General features: G+C 44.6%; 2 protein-coding genes across 2 annotated transcripts in view; one reads left to right on the top strand and one right to left on the bottom strand.

Moving 5' to 3' along the window:
- T265_10621 (hypothetical protein) overlaps positions 1–1,456 on the top strand; it is a gene marked incomplete at both ends in the record, with an annotated part of 23,281 nt that extends 21,825 nt beyond the window's left edge. The window contains one exon of the mRNA XM_009177043.1: positions 1,054–1,456. Coding sequence (XP_009175307.1) covers positions 1,054–1,203 — 150 coding nt within the window. The remainder of the gene's footprint in view (positions 1–1,053) is intronic.
- A 5,460-nt stretch (positions 1,457–6,916) lies between these two features.
- Positions 6,917–13,030, bottom strand: T265_15202 (hypothetical protein; the record flags this gene model as incomplete). The annotated part of the gene is made up of 4 exons (XM_009177044.1): positions 6,917–7,315; positions 7,494–7,744; positions 9,792–10,018; positions 12,832–13,030. 4 exons carry the CDS (start codon positions 13,020–13,022, stop codon positions 6,917–6,919), a joined length of 1,068 nt encoding a protein of 355 aa, XP_009175308.1.
- Between the last annotated feature and the right edge of the window lie 4,945 nt (positions 13,031–17,975).

Consider the following 17,975-nt stretch of genomic DNA (forward strand, 5'->3'; position numbering starts at 1 on the left):
ACCACCAATTTGGCGTAACCCCCCCCCCCCGAACGATGATGAGGCAGTATAAGTTTCGACACTAAAATATGTGATTTAACATCAAACTCAAAGAAGGGTGCGCTTCAAGACCCTCAAAACTTATGCGGACGGAATGCCAATAAGTCAGAAATTTCTGTACTTCTTGACTGATCCACTCTTCTTCAGTTTTATCCAAATCACTGGGATTCCGTCTGCATCGATGATCATGAACTGAGAACCACACCCTCCGCGGTCAGTCAAAACTGTCAAACTCACCGTTCGCTTTGCCAGTTATATACTTTGGACATCTTTTGATTCACCGGTGGAAAATTCATGTTGCTAAATAGAGCTCCACTATTGCACAGAATAGTTGTATCTGCTGACTGGTCAATCTGTGGTTTTTGCTGCTGACCTGGCCCAGTGCATAATGCCGGAGAAAAAATACTCACAGAAGGGAACACAACAGTTTTATTCCGAACAAAAGAGTGCAAGGGCGTGTGAGTGAGTGAGTGCGACAGCAAAATTTGCAACGGCCCCACGCTATTTAAACGGAACTTTCTGACATTGATCCAGGCTGCTTGACGTGCCTCTGAAGGGAACACAACAGTTTTATTCCGAACAAAAGCCAGCAAGGGCGTGAGTGAGTGCGAGTGCGACAGCAAAATTTGCAACGGCCCCACGCTATTTAAACGGAACTTTCTGACATTGATCCAGGCTGCTTGATAGGCGTGCCTCTGTGAAGTGCCTGAACGCTGATCACATTCGGTCGTGCAAGAACACTCATCAGGTTTTGCTGAATTGATTGAATGATTGACTGGCCTTGATGCTTGCCGGCTTTCCTGTTGAGTTTTTGGTGGAGCAGTGGGTTCTGGGCGTTCGGAGGTTGCTTTCAGGGAATCTGACCTCCCTGATAAGAACAGTTCAGAGAAGCCCAGTAAAACAAAGTCTGGAATGTCTTTTTATCATATGACTTCCAGGGTGATATGTTCTAACAGTCAAAAGCAAGAGATTTTGCGTTTTGATTGATTTTTTAATATCTTTTCCGCTTCTCAGGCCCACAACGACTTACTGGCGACTTGTGAGGGTAAACTGCGACAGTTTGGTATCCCTCCAGAAGAACTTGGCTTCCAACCGCTCAAGACTTCAGCACCCAAACAGACTTTGGGTCAGGGCCCGGCAGGACTGGTCTCCGTACCTCCTTGAAGCAAGAACGTTGAGTAGGGACCAGCGGACAACACCACCACCGTTGATTGGATTCTGAGCCACAAAGAGCGCATCATATCATTTTATACAGAACATCTTCGTGAACCAGATTATTAATACTTCGTCCTTGCCAAACTATATCTCACGCATACTTTACTCCGAGGATCATGTATTATTCAATGCATAGCTGTCTTGAATTTCGTTGCACACCACGACCTCTCCTGATATTTTAACCAAAAATATAAGACAAGGAATTTCGTAAATATTCCGATCTACTTTTTCTCTTAACTGTTAATTTGGGGGGGGGCATAACTTCAAGTTCTGAAGTCCGATTTCCAGGGCACACAAGTCCTCCAGTGTACCTTGTTGGAGATGGTGAAATAGTGACGGTAAATGAATGTCAAATTCGAGACAAACACTCATTTGCAAATCGATTTGGTTTTCACGAGAGACTCAACTGACTCTCTCGTTTATGATAATCTACATTTGAGTCTCTTGTGAAAGCCAAATTGATTTGCAAATGAGTGTATTTCTCGAAAACAGTCCAATTTGGGTTCAAGTAGAACATAAGGTTGACGGAAACAAGGGGAATGCACCTACCGGATGAGCCCCCAGAAGGGCGAAACCAGTGGTGGGTTGTGGAAGAGTTTTCAGCAACCTTGTGAGTAGTTTCCTTTATGAAAGAATGCCAAATTCGTTCACATGGTATCTCAGTCCCCGAACATCTTTGGATTAGCATAAAAGCCACTCACACAAAGTGGATTGACCGTGCGTCACGCATACCGAAGCACCGTTTACTTAGGTGAGTTTTGTTCTCGCGCAAACCTTGAATTGGACATCGTACAGATTGGCGGAAGATTGTGAAAGAGACCAGGAGGAGTTTGGGCGTTGCTGGCACATTGTTTCCCCTGAAATATCCGCCGGTTAACCCGTGAAACCAACCGAGTTTATCCGGTCAGTGCTTCTTTGTGAAGCAAACCAGTGCGATGCCCCAGTGTAACCATCGATGCACAGACGATGTCGACCCATTCGCAACCCAATCAGACAATTTAGCGAACAGTCAACTGACCAGCCTTGAAACATGACACCAGCCAAAGGAAGAAGGCCCTCGCTGCGGAGTTATTTACTGGACAGGAAAGCAAGTCTCTCATATGCATCTTGTTTATAAAAACAGAGTATCCGCCTTCTCGAACGCATCTTCCTGAGCTTTCCTGGATACTCATCGACTATCACTCAATTTCAAATGAATGCTACGAAGCAATTCCACAAATTCAGTACTTTTCAATGGACGCGAAGCGGATTTATGAGAAGACCACATACTACTCCCATGCTTCATCAGTAGTATCCATTGGTTTTTCGCTGATTCGGACAGTTGGATTACGAACATTTCATCAGCAATCTGGGCTATACGGTCAGTGCTTTTTTTGTGAGGCAAAACAGCGTGGTGCCCCAGTGAAATCCTCGAGGCACGGACGATGTTAACCCATTCGCAACCCAATTAGACAGTTCAGTGAACAGACAAACGTGAGTTACCAGTTGTCTTTTCAAAAGTAAACTCATTCAGTGTTGTAAGAGCAAATAACCTTATCTAATGCAACAACTGCTTTTCGAACCACAAACGGACAGCAGAAATGAGTTTTGTCACCAGAAATATCCTAATCTCTCCAATGTCAGACCAACGTTCCACTCACTAATCTACTGGGACCTTCTAGGTCCGGGCTTTTATTCGGTCCAGTTTGAATGTAATCAGGTTGTAAGCCGTTTTTGTATAGCTGTTACGCTTTTCAAGAACCACCAGGGTCAAAAAGGTGCCATTCTTGAATGACACAAGTAAACTGACAGTAAGCATGACTTGTAAGCACCACTCACGACTGTAAAATTATCAGGAATCTTCTTGAAACCAACTTCCCTGTGGATCATTCTTGACAGAATATTGCATCGATAAAACCGTCTGAACTCTCTCGTTGTTTTAACACCTCAAAATTTTCCGGAGCTTTGCTCTATTTGCTTGTACGGTTATGCATATAATGTGGAATGCCTGCTTGCATTCGTTAGTAAACCACTCTGATTCCAGGCGGCCTCAAACTTCGAATTCTGTTACGGTTCTCAACGGAAGCAGAACAAACCGATTGAGAATTTCTCTCTGGTTCGTATCACACGCCGTCTTACCCTAACAAGCAGAAAAACAGAACGATGCAGGAAAGTCCCCCATTTCCCCTTGAAAAAACTGCAGCAATTTGTGATCAGTTAAAAACTATATTGATAATAAATCAGTTTTTTGCATGTAAATACGTAGCAAAGAATTTGAGCAACGCGAACAGTCTAACGTTCAGAACATCTAGCAAATTTCCGACGGTCGGTGATTGCAGAAGTCTTTAGGTCGAGCGGAATTGTGTTCAGGACCACTTGTACAACATGAATGCACGTTTTCTCAATGTGAAATAGATGAAATGGTGTTCCTCATATGCCACCGATCTGAAGGAGATGGAGAGATAAACAGCCAGTTGTTTGTTTCTGTTTGCTACTAACTAATAGATAGTAGCTTAAAATATTAGCTATAAAAGGGTGGTTGTAAAAGAATGTAGGCGTTCCCCGTCTCTCGACCACAAGTACAAGTGGAATTTATGGGGAACTTTAAAGACACTACTTTTATTACGTAAAACGAAACCATTAGACTCAGGCGTTTGCTAGTACTGAGCACTGTTGGTAGTGCATTTTGCCTTAATTTCCCCCCTCGTTTGAGCAAGAACAGGGTGAAGAACATCAATGTTTTCGGGATCTCGTCATCAGGTCAGTAAATATCTAATGTTTTAAGTAAAAGTGAAAATGAAATACACGGCGAAGATTGGTTGGTGAAATGAAAGACGTAGAGACACGAAATATTGGTTGTCTGTGCACTCCACGTCGCATCTAGTTGGATGTGAGACAGTCTAGAGGGCCGGTTGATTCGTGTCACACGACCAAGGCAGACTCAGCGTTCGTACAAAACGTTTTTGACAGCACAAAACCGCGTTTATCAGGTGTATAGCGACTGCCTCGGCTGTAGTCAAGCAACGCCGTTGGATAGATGGTGGCAGTCAATTGGGCACAAGATGAATGACAAGAAATGACTTATTTGGCATGACTACGTGCCCGGTGTTAATTAGGTGGGACGCAATTGAGCTTCTGGCTGAACTGTTGAGACTGGTGGTATTCCGGTAAGAGAACTGATCACGTATTTTCTTAGAAAGGTACCGTGTCGTGCGCCTAACATACTCCGCTGAACAACAGCAAGGGGAAGAATGCACGGCTATATTCTGGGTGACAAATAATCCATACGGTTAATATTTTCTTAGGCAAGCTGAAAGATGAACGTCACAAAGTACATTTGAAAGACGAGTAAAAAGTGCAGATTCATTTTCAATGACAAGAGAACACCTCAATAACAATTCAATAGCAATCAATACTGTTGACCAAACTGACAACCCACAAACGCTCTGTTGGTCATTGCATCCTTACACCGCAAATTGATACTCATATATCTCCCAAGTCTAAAAGTACAGAATTTCTCAAACCCGACCACCAGTTTACAATTCTGAATGCATTAAAAACGCGCGAGTTTTTTTAATCAATCGAGTAGCGCGCTTTATAAAATAATACGCCATAAATAAAGAGGTTGAAGCGCTTTTTTGATAGAGCGGAACATATAAAGAGGTTGAAGCGCTTTTTGATAGAGCGGAACACGAATAGTAGTGCCGACTGATTTTAACCAATCTAGAGAGGATTGACGGTGATAAATTTTTCATCTGATCTGCTCACTTCAGCGAATCATATTCTTGTGGAAGGGATCGCACTGGAGTTGTTTTACAATGTCAGGTGAACCAGCTCCGAACGTAACTGGACTACACAGCTACCAACGGAATAACTGTTTTCGTTGGGACATATGTAATTGGTTGTTCTTCACGTGCCCCTGACAGATGAGTCACAATTTTAGTGTGGTTTTTTTTGGCCCGCCTGGAACTTTTCACGTGAGCTTGGTAATCAGCCCGTTTCCGGATCCAAACACGTCACTGTTCAATCGATCAACTGACTCGCACGTTGATTGGCTGTCTGGTTCGGCTAAGCGCAACACGCCATCAAGCGGCTGTTCGGACTCGGGTTCACGATATTAAGAAGGCATTAGCAACGTACAATATTCCAAACACAACGGAAAACTGAATCAAAATTTTGGGCCTATGCATTTCAAGTTCCAGGACAAAAAAGGGCAAACAAAGACTGGCGGAACTCCGATGCGATCACTGACGTCCAAGTTTGTCACCGAAGCAGAGACGCAAAAGCTCACCGCACTGCGAAACTATGAATCCGCCATACTGGCAACGCTTTCTTGATTATGAAAAGGTTCGGATAAACAGCAGATAACAGCCCCACCGAAGTTGTCTAACGTACGATCGGACTGAAAAATTTTGGCCAAGTTTCACTTCTAAACGTACTAGTTAGGAAGAGGGCACATTGCTGTACACTGAAACTGAACAGAGGGAGATATCTTCTTCATCAGTTACGTCAGAACATCAGGCGACCACGAGATTACATAAAAAAAATCCGAAGAAGTCCATTAGACAGCAAGAACAACAAAAGCATTCGGTCAAATATGCAGACTGATCATTTCTCTGCAGATGACAAAATCTCGCGAAACCCGAAAAATATCCTGGTAACTAAAACCGAATGGTAAACTAAAGAGAATATACTATCGCTCAAAATCAACTGGTGTTAAAAAAAAACAATGTTGTTTATCGAATCAACAGCGCAGAACGACAGAATGGAGAAAACGGGTAAAAACGGTCTACACGGTGGTAAAAACCATAAAACATGGTTCTGGCTTCCACTCAATAAAATAGAGAATGACGCAATTTCAGCTCAGAAAATGAGAAGAGTACGCGGTTTCGGAATACGAGACAGGCTTAGTCCGCCACAACTAACAAATGGTCATCAGCCTAATCGGACAAATTCAGGAGAACCGAATGTCAGATAGACGCATTAGAGAGCCACTAGACAAGGTCCGCAGAGTACGAGTCATACATGTGAATCTCAAAGGTCACTCGAACGTTAACCAATCAGATATTGAGCTTACGGGCTGACCAATGGGACCAACCATCCGGAAAATCAATTGCAGTCGAATATTACCTACCGCTCAATAAACACCACCAGTAGCAAGACGCAATGCATACACGCCGGTAGACCACCAAAATGCGATACAGCGCAAATGCAACCGACACTGATTGTGTCATCCTGGTTAGCAAAGGAAGTTTTCAACCAAAAAATTAAACGCAACTAACAAAACAGGAGACAAAATTCGATTCCTGATGTCGCCACAGCAAGTGCGGTATTTCTTCTTCTTTTTCACATACCACACCGAATTTCATCAAATCTATCCAAACAATCCGATTTGATTGCAGAAACGTTCCAGCCAGATGTCCAAACAAATGCACTGTGGTTCACCATGCTGTACCGGTCCCACAGTCTTGGTTCACTCATATCATAATCATCATCATCATCGACAGCATGACATCAGTATTCAACCCCGATACTTCACTAACATACGGACATGACTTATTTGGAAGCCTTATTGCGAAAAAAGGAGTAACGATGGACGGAGAAGTGACTTAATGCTAGCTTACCACAATCATTCCGAGGTGCCTACACCTCCAGACATTCACTCAGGCAATCTGGATAGAAACTAACAAGAACGCCACTGACATCGGTTGGCAGTCATATCTTGCAGCGTCTCCAACTTGAGGCAGCGAGGATTACGCGGTCCCCATCCTGGAAGGCGAGTAGCACCGACAGCACCCAAGCGTTTCGTGATCTCTTTCATATCCCCCTGCCAAGCCAAGGGTTGGCCAACTCTCTGTTTACGCCACTCTGAACCGGGCATGGGAAACAGCACTCTCCTCGGCAAATAATGGCTAGGTTTACACAACACACGTACCAACCAACGCAGCTTCCGGTGCTGGACACATTCTTCAATGGAAGTACCCGTTGCGCAACCGAAAACGCGCTTCCTAACTGCCTCGTTACGGATTCGCCGACAACAACCCACACGATCAATGGTTCTGGGACGAAAATTGTCGCACACCTGTAGAAATCTCAGTTCTACTGCTCGAACAGACCAGTTCTCACAGCCATACAACAAAAAACAGCCCGCACTGTAGCCTGATAAACACGTCCTTGAGATTCAAGGATACATCACTTTGACACCATAGGTGTCTTAAATTAACAAACGCGATCCGTGCCTTGCAGATCCGCGCATTCACCTCATCTGTCACACTACAGTCAGAACTACTACAACTTCCAAGATACGTAAAACGCTCCACAAATTCCAGTGCCTCTCCCTGGATTGTGGGTTGCGTGTTCAGTGACTGCATGTCCACGAGTATGACCTTAACCTTTGTGGGCGCAAAGCGTATACCAGAGGACGTGATGACTTTGGTCAGTTCATCCAAAAACACCTGCGCCTTCTCCTCTTCGCAGATGAGAACGATGTCGTCTGCTAATTCCAGATCGACTAGGTTTTCTTTCTGAACATCGGGGTTTTGGAAACCCTCTAGCATTCATCTCATTGCTTCATTGACCACTCACCTCTGTCAGACGCATACCGGGTACAGTCGTAACTCCCATCCTGCAGGCACAATAACTGCGTCTGGAAGTAACCGCCTCTGAGATTGCTTTTAGTTGTATCGACTCCCCATGACAGTGGATAAGCGGCCAAAGTGTTTGAAGGGGATTTCTGAGTTGATGTCCCGTTCGTGGTGCTGGTGCAGTCTGCCTTCCAGGACGGGATGCCGCTTGCGTGGCTGAAGATGTTGCAAGAAATGGCAGTTAATCGATATCAGTCCGTTTCTTTCTAGATTGGGGATGTATGCATCTCAGATAGGCGAGCACCAGTTCTAATGCATTACCCGCTCTTTTCTCTTCTTTTCGCTTTGAAACTTTAATTGATAATTAAATAAACCTTGCAACGAGGAGTGGGTGCTGTCTCTGATGAGGATGGAGATGATAGTGATCTGATTTAAGAATCAACACATACGAATCAGCCTTCATCCACAGTACATTGATCATTTTTCATTCTTGTCTTTTAATTTGTTTATTCATCTATTTCGGTTCGGAGAGGAGACTGGGACCAGAGACTGACTTGCCGCTTTGCGTTCCCTTCGATACCAAGGACCAGATTGTCGCAGCCCATTACTCATCACCAAATAAGACCATGTGCTAGCAGTTTATTGCACCATTTATTGATTTATCCTCTTAAAGCACGCTTCTCTCTGGATGACATTCAGAATGAATTCGAATTATCTGTGAGATCAGCTGAGCACATGCGCCTCATATGTTTCCCCCGTAAATAACCTTCGTAGCTAGATATACGATATTCAGTACACAAAAAAACATAAAACAAGGTCTAAAAGTAAGGATCAGCTGATTTCATAGGTGATCTCTCCTCTTGTTGGCATACTAAGGCCACCCAAGACGTGCTCCAAAGTTGAAACAAGTCTCTTCAGATTATTTCCAGAAATGAAGATTGAATCACGTGACTTATATGATTTATTCAGCTAACTAAACGATATTAGTTGTTCCAACTAATCGATTCGCATGTAATCGTGTGTGCGGAAAGTTTAGACGGGCTAAAACTGGGCTGTTGCATGCAGCAAGCATACATAGGACCCGAATCCAGAAGCAAGACATAAACAGTACTCACAACATCATTGATAGCAAAACACCAGAAATGTATAGTTGGCGTGTGGCTGACATAAAACGATGAAGGAAGAACCCCTTACTAAAAAGTGAGAAGAATATGGAAGTGTAGGAACTCAGAGCGAAGAAGCCTTTACTTTGGAGAAGACGATCGAGAATAACATTTGTACATATTTGGACCGCGTGTGAGCATCATGTTGGGGTCATCAGCTTGATCAACCTGACAAAAGTCTTGCTCACGACGATAGGAAACCTTGACTGGACCGGCTGATTAGGAGAAGAACAGTGTGTGTACAAATGGGATCGACTGAGTGTTGCATTCTTCAAGGTTTCCATCCACGTGAAAACAGAGCTACCCAGACTAAAACAGACCGAATACCCGTTTACGCACCACCTCGTTGCTCACTCCCTGTAACCGGATTACACTTGCTAAGCTATGGAAACGCATGTGATCCGAAGTTTGAGGACGTCTAAGGTTCTCGGATTGGGGCACACATTCCCAACCCTATTCTGAGATCGATCCGAGAGCTGTATTTTATATACAGTCATTTCGCTTCAGAGGAATTTTCTCCGGTCTTAAGTTGTTCCTTGATGTTCCGCACGACTTATGCATGACATGAACCGATCAGGGAAACCAAAAGCTGTTCATTCTAAAGTAAAGCTGTGCAATTTAGATTCAATTTGCATGCCAGAATGTGAGACATCTCCGGTATTCGGTTATGAATCATCATAATCCTCATCGACAGCATGGCATCAGTGTCCAACACCGTTGCTTCACTGCCGTACAACCATGATTTATTTGAAAGCCTTATTGTAAAGAAAAGAGTAAAGGTGGACGGGGAATGGACTTAGTGCTAGCTTACCACAATCATTCCGAGGAGCCCATGCCTCCAAGCATTCAATCAGATGATCTGGAGAGAAGCTGACAACAAGAACGCCACTGACATCGGTCGGCAGCCATATCTTGTAGTATCTCCAACCATTGAGGATCACGCGGTCCTCATCCTGGAGGCGAGTAGCACCGACGGCATCCAAGCGCTTCGTGATCTCCTTCATACTCCTCTGCCAAGTCAAGGGCGGTTCCGAGTACCTTGAGCGGAACAGTCATCGTCAGATAACAAAACGATCTGGTCCCTATAATTCAGGTCCATTAAGCTCTCTCTCTATGCATGATTCCCATACCAGATTTATTGTCCCTCACAGTGGGAATTTCACAACAAAATCGATGATACTTGTGGGCAGAAAAGGGCGAAGGTAACAGACCTCCGCACTCGTTGTGCGGAAGTTTTTGGTCAGGTCACTGTGTACACTAACTCGACTGTAAGTGAACGTGTACAGTGTCACAAGGCTGCTGAAAACTCTTCGACAGCCCATGACCAGTTTCGTCCTTCTTGGGGCTCATCAGGTAGGCGTAGTCCCCGAGTTTCCGTCAACCTTATGTTCTACTTGAACTTAAGTAAATTTGTTTCTCGCAAAAAATATTTAGAGCAGCCGCTCTGTCCACACAGTTGAAGGCTCCTTTAAAGTCGGGGAAAACTGCCATCGCTGGTCGGTGACATGCGTGACGCCAGGTCTAAATCTTGATTGACGTTCTTGGACTCACGCCGCACATGTTGGGGGAGGCCGGTAACTATGAAAGTTAGGACTTCTGCCAGCTGTGGTGGCTCCAGTACTTTGGAGTTCGGGGCCAAGTTCGGTTCGCGTAGTGTTGAGCGGCATGCGGTGCATGAAATTTTTCAAGGTTAAAACTCAATTAAGTGGAGCACAGTGTAGTACTTCGACTTTAAAAATCCCATACTAGTTTCCAGTATCTTTTGTGTGTGGCCACAAATTTGTCTAAATTCTCTGGAGAACGTTTCCGCTCTTAATTACGTACAAACTACTTAGTTAGAGGCGAAGTGCCTAAATTCCTCTGTAGATTATAACAACGCCGGAGACCTTGATCTGGCCCGATGGCACCTGAAGGCAAAAAGGCATATTGGTACTTTGTCAACTCACAGACGGTGGCTTAAAATTAGCCAATATATTCCACTTGTCCACCTGGTTTCCCAGAATGAATTAAGTTTGCAATTTTGCCCTTCATTTACTCACTTATCGGATAGTTTTTAAGTCCCAAAACTTCCCGAACACATTGGCTCTTACATTTCTGGAACCTTCTGGTTTCACGATGCCTCTCTATCCACACACGGGTTGCGTTTGAACTGTTGTCTCATCGATCGCCTATCCGAATTCTACTCTGAGTTCAACAAGTGCTAGCGGACGTTCTGAGATCCACCGGGTTCCGTGTACGTGAACTGGATCTATTCCAGTCGGACTGGTAGTTGACTTAATTAGACCGACAGCGCTATAACTCAGATCCATCCAAATTTTTCCGAGTTTTAATCTTGTCCACTGGCACCAGACTACAGCCTTCCCCTGCCCAGAGGAGGAAAGGGATAGAAGTTTCTCCCGTAGGTTTATCCCAAGATGGAATCATATTCTTGTACAAATACTAGCTGTTCATCCGATAATGTTTGTACTTAGTTTCACGCAGCCAAACACCGCGTGATAGAAATTCCGACAGAAATTCTTCATGAGTTAGCAGTCGGTAACTTATTGTCTGTCAAGACTCAATCTGGTAACTTAAAAGAGGGGAAATTTTCATCACTTTTTTTGGATTTCAGGGCTAACTGACCTTCAAGAATGAGAAACCTCTTCAAGGAATGCTTCCCTACCTTTATACCTTCATGCCTATTGCTGAGATACGTCTTGTTTCAGAGTACACCCACGTGCATATCGATGTCTAATTTATCGGTTGATCACATGACTAACACTCCTCGGGTTTGTAGTTCAGTATTCAAATGCCGCTTAGTGAGCCTGACAAAGCAGCCACAGCGGTTGCAAACAGCCAAATCAACCGTGACATTTCGTGTCCAGGTAACGTGTCATTTTGCTGAGCGAGGTGAACCATAAAACGTGACTTAAATTAGCCGTCAGTAATCTGCTCCCCTTCCCACCATCCAACGACCTTAGTCCAGTATGACAGAATGAGTGAATGAAAGAACAAACAATTCATTTGTAAAATCAATTTGGTTTTCACGAGAGACTCAACTGAATCTCTCGTTTATGATATTTTACAATTGAATGTGCTGCACACAGGCCGCCTGATGATTCAGTTGGCACAATATTCGAGAGTCGTGAGTTGTCGAAGAGTCTTCAGCAACCTTGTGAGTAGTTTCCTTTACGAAAATATACTGCGATATCTCGAATATCGGGCCAACTGAATCATGAGGCGGCCTGTGTGTAGCACATTCAGTTGTAAAATATCATAAATGAGAGATTCAGTTGAGCTTCTTGTGAAAACCAAATTGATTTACAAATGAGTGTATTTCTCGAAAACGGTGCAATTTGGGTTCAAGTAGAACATGAGGTTGACGGAAACTCGGGAACTACGCTGATTCGATGAGGCGAAACCGGTCGTGGGCTGTCGAAGAGTTTTCAGCAACCTTGTGAGTAGTTTCCTTTATGAAAACAAACAATTCAGTCTTAACACCCTTTCGGTGCCTAGCTGCCAAGCTACCCGAAGGAATAACGAGGGTCCAGATACTGCCAGATTGTCCAATCATAGACTGGAGTTATGGAAATGCCAGGGTTCAGTTTAAGCCACGTTTCATGAACGCCGACCTAACTGGCGCTCACTGTGACACACGGTATAACGAAATCAAAAGTTCTCTTGTCGGATAGCTAGTCAGTGACCACGAGTATGCATGGTTATGTCAGTTTGAAGCAACCTGGTTAGATGCACACGGGCTGCGTTGAATAGGCAATTAATAATGACACATATGGTCGCTTACTTCCTCACCAGCCAGAAACTTCATTGGGTTAAAAACCAAGAAATCGATAAACACACTGTTTCCCACTTACCCACCAAAGCTTCGACCAACAAAACAATGCCAGACTGGTTTGTACAGCTTGTCAAATCGCTGTCTCAGGTAGGCCGCGATCTCATAGTCCTCTGAATACGTGTCCAACGCCTCATTTGCTGTACGCACCGCCTCTTCTTGCATCTCAATGGGCATTTCCACGCATTTGATTTTGGCCAGGCGATCAACCATTGTTGATGCGTGAAAGTTTATCGATGCTCACACAACAATGCCTATTTATGCTCACAACCTGTTGTCACCAGTTTGACAAACTGGATCCCATGTCGTGTACTGTTTGTCAAAGCATGTTAAACGACTCGAAACACCACTTATCGTTTGTGCCTGCGTGCGTGTGTGTTTACAAGCCATCCGCAATCGAGCAAATCTGGTCACGTGACCAACTGATGTTTGCGCTGAAAATTTATTTGTTAATCAGTAAGCCCAACATCACCAGTTCCATGCTTTTTTCTGTCGTAACGAGAGCGCAATGACTGGGTGATGTGCATAGAAAAAACATTGGGTCCTCGTGATTAACCAGAGAGAGAGAGGGTAGGATTCACGTGATGCAGGTGGAATGCGCGCAGAAACTGGTAAGTACCACTCACAGGAGCGCTGGTGCTTCGAAAAAAGTGATGGAATTCGGGAGCGAGCTACCATGATCGATAGCAGAAATGCGAACTGAGACGAGAGTTTCGTAACAGCATCACACTACCAAATCTGAGATCAAAAACTACGCTCACAATTCCCAACTCTCTGTACTAGATGGCCGCACAAATGGTCTAGAGTTGTCGGTGAAACTGGCTCAGTGAGTATCGGTGTAGTTCACATGAACCATGGGAGTAAAACTTGGCTGAAAGCTAAACAGCAGAATTGCTGATGGCGCCGAAAACCCAAAATGAACGGTGCAGCCTCACAAAGTGAATGCCTGTCCTTAAAAGTACACCAGGGATCGAAAAACACAGAAGAAGGACAAACAGGTGCTTTTGGGAGAGTTGACGTAGCTTAGCGATTAAACAAGGGAATTTGGATTTTTTTCGGAAAAAAATGGTGGACTTTGCCTTTCTAGTCGGAGTCGATTCCCCAAGACAAGCCATTCTTGTACTCTGCAAAATTATACGTGAAAATAAGTGTCTCAGTGTAATTATAAAGAAACACGGGATAGATATTTACAGAAAATGGGCAAAATTGATTGGGAGCTGCGCGCTCGTATCCTTTTCTAGACTTAGCCAACCAGTTTTGTATACCATATCCTATTAAAAAGTGTGACATACTAAAAAGTCTGGCGATTTTTTCCGAGAATTTGGCTTGATGATGTTATTATACCTTACAAAGTAAGCCAACGCAATAAGCCGCAAGAATCAGAGCTTACAAAGGCTTCCGTCTATCACATGATTAGTAGTTGATGTGCTTACTTTGAGAGATGGTGAGATGGCCGAAGTGGTTAGAGCACGAATTTACTGACCGAAAGGTCCGTGGTTCGAACCCGACCTCTGCCTCCCGACTCCCCTTGTTCAGGCTTAGGCAACCTGGCAGTATCCCAGCCTTCGTGCTTTCTTCTGGTGGCATGGCAGTTAGGCACCGAAAGAGTGCTACAGCTGAACGATTTTTGGTCACAAATCTACTTCGAGAAAAATTGAAATTATGGTTGTGCTGAAGATGGTGAACTCTACCGGAGTCGATAAAACGAAAGGCCGTTACTAAAAAATTATATAAGCGCCGGGATCTTTGTTCTCGGCTTGAATGCAGCCGATTATGTCCCAGTTTGGTAGTTGGTGGGTTCGCTGAGCTGAGCAGTTTGATTGCAAACGTTTCATCACCAATCGAGGTGACATCCTCAGTACGTTGGTAGGGAGCGTGGTGGAGCGTAGCGATGGTTTGGTGGCTGTGCGTTGATTCGTGTTGTATGTGTGAATGTGTGTGTTGCTATACATGCAGCCAGCCGGGGCTGACCTCCGATAGGGATTGGTTGCTCGGTCGGTCTGTCCCATTGGCTGTTCTGTTATCCTGTGTCCTGATTGATTGATGACCACGTGACCCCTGAGCCTGGCCTCTCCTGCCCTCGTGCACTGATCAATGCTGGAGTTAATTTCTATTTTTTACTTATAAATTAGTCAACCTCGAAAGCGTAATTACCGAGGGCCTGCTTGTCACTTTGATTACAGCAGTGTCTGTTTTTGTGGGAAACCAAAGACAAAAAAGATTTAATTGTCAGCTCATTCCCCTTCCGAAGAGCGTACCTGCTCTCGACAGACCAAAATGACAATTTTCTTACGAAGACCTTCTCTTTGACGGTGGAAGCACTTTCCTTTGATATGAGATAGAAGTCAACCTATTTGAGGGATGGTGCGTCAGAATTTTCCTTTACTGGCTGAATGGTAATGAAACTCGATACGATCAGCACGGTGAACGAAGTGCAGAAAAAACAGCAGGCCCATCTTACGCCATTCACATTCTTGATTGAATTTGACAGTACTAGCATTCAGCGCTTGAGATCAGGACAATTCCTTCGGGGGACAAACAATTAGTAACAAGTAATAAACATTTTTATGGTTATCTGCGACTTTTACGAAAGGCTGTTTCTAGCTTCCAGTCCATGCGGAATGGGTTGCTTCTCTGTGGCTCGTTTAACTTTCCTCCTCTTTGGGCGCACAGGCTTATCAAATTTGACAGATTACCTTCTAATCGATACATGAAATTCAAGAGGCTTGACCGTACTTTGATGCGCTCCTACGACAGCCCATTCGTCCGACAAGGTCACTTTTAGTGGACCTCCGTAGATGAACCGTAAAAACCTTATTCTTGCAAGCTCCGTTATACTGTGTCCTTGTGTCAGTCGAATCGATAGCACCCAGAACAGCGGTTTTTTTGAGGTTAACCCTAACTTGTCACGCGAAGCCGCATGCGTCGAATATGCAACACAGATGGCCACATTTCTTCCTTCCGTAAGGCACATCTCTTGAGAGGCAGTCTATTCCTTGTACAACGGAGATTTCTTGGACAGGCTTGTTACACAATCGCCTTAAAAGTACATTTCTCTTAGGAGAGGACAGCAGTGTAATCTCCAGAATGCAGCAAACGAGGCCAATCAAAGTTTTAATACAGCCAACCAGAGGACAGATGATGTGAGGCCTCTCCAGGTTGTCGACCACCGATGCCTCAGAAGCGTGGCGGGTTGTGGAAGGCGTCGGCGCGTTAGCACCGAGGTGATAGGAAACGGGTATTTGGTTGTGCTGCAGGCACTCCAATCCGAGAAAACATCCAGAATCATCGAATATGATGGCTCGGTCATGTGCTACATATGCCGGAACACCATCTACCGAGACGAGTGTTCTCCGTGCCTCCTTCAGAATGGCAGAAACCGCGAGGTGGACAGCACATGACTTGGCAGAAAGGCGTCAAAGAGATCACGAAGAGTTTGGGTGTTGTTGATGCAGTGCGTCTTCCAGGATGGGGTCCCCGTGACTCCGTCTGTGCTTGGCTGGATGCGTTGCAAGAAATGGAGGCTAAACAATGTCAGTGGCGTTTGTGCTGTCAGTTTCTTTCCAGATTGTCTGATTGAGCAGTTGGAGGCATCTCAGAATGCATGACATAGGTCGGCACTAGTTTCCCTTCCCCATCCACTCTTTTCCTCTTTTCACTCTAGGGTTTTTAATATATATATATATATATGTATATATATATATATATATTGATGCTGCTGTCTTTGATGATGATGATGATCAACCAGAGGGAAGACACTCTATCCCTGTTTAAAGGTGTGCAAATTTGCCTGATTGGCGCAAGAGTGACTGCTCCACTAGACAACCGCGTTCAAAACTGACATTCATAAATCAGTAGAGACTGTATCACATTCACACTTTGGACTGATTTAGACCGGAATAATTACTCTTATTACCCATAGCAGCTGTCAAGACTCTAATTCTGACTGGAATACTAGTTGTTGATGAAGAGATTGCGTTTCCGTTCACAGAGCTTGGTAAGTGGCTTGCAAACACTCTATCACCATCATCTGGAGACAACATTGATGCACCGATGTGTGGATGAAACTTCCTTGCTAGTTCGCATTTCTATAGGTCTCAAAGAGGGTCTGATACATGCCACTGTGATTGGTTAACAGAAAAGCATAGTCTTCGTAGATTTATTGGTCCATTCGCGATTTTGTTGTGTTGTGATGTGCAATTCTGGCCTTCGATTCGTTCATTGGGTGAATTCTTTCCAGGAGTTTTGATTCGACTGAACTGTTTACGATTTGTGCAGTGTTCAGTTTTCCTCGACGTTACTTCGTTGGTTGTCCAGCTAGTCCGTTCTCCACTTGTGTTAATGCATGTCAGGCCCGATGAGCAAATCAGTCACGCTCAAAACAGCCCATCAGTGGGAGACTTTCACCGGTCCACGACGGCTGTAATTCCCACTCTGTCACGTGCTGTGACCCGTTAGCCACTACTGAGGCACCGAAGAGCATGGACAGTAGCCAAACTGAACGATGAACAAGTAGCAAGTGCAGACATCACGGAAGAAGGCTGGACGGAGGCCTTTGAACCTGAGGAAGTCTGCTCATGAACATCAGAACAAATCCAGTAAGGCAGTGGAACAAAGAGTTGAATCCACTGCAAAAACAAGGTTTATCTGGACTGAAAAACGTGGAAAATCACAACGACACGTGGGCAGTGAATCTCTCCTGCAGGAAGCGCACTGAGTAAGGACAGGATGTCGAAGGAGCCAAACTCAGTTTTGATGACATCACGAAGCTGGAGCATCTGGTCAATGCAGTGAAAATCCATCGAACTTGATGCGAGCACAGCATCAAGAACCACGCCGTCAAATGACTGGTTCAGTCCTTTTACGCAACAAAACACTCGGCGCCCTTTCAAGCAAGGAATAAGGTACGATCAGAAACATGTAAAAAGTCGGAGAACGTGGTCAGTTGATGAAGGACAGGTGATAGACATCGTGGACAAACTGGAATGAATTTATGAAACAAGCGGTATGCTCAACCATCAGTCACAAAAAAATTGGCGAGGTGGCACAAGTGGTTAGAGCGCGAATTTACTGACCGAAAGGTCCGTGGTTCGAACCCGACCTCTGCCTCTCGACTTCCCCTGTCTAGGCTTGGGCAACCTGGCAGTATCCCAGCCCTCGTGCTTC

The sequence above is a fragment of the Opisthorchis viverrini genome (assembly GCF_000715545.1).
Source record: "Opisthorchis viverrini unplaced genomic scaffold opera_v5_390, whole genome shotgun sequence".
Lineage (NCBI taxonomy): Eukaryota > Metazoa > Platyhelminthes > Trematoda > Opisthorchiida > Opisthorchiidae > Opisthorchis > Opisthorchis viverrini.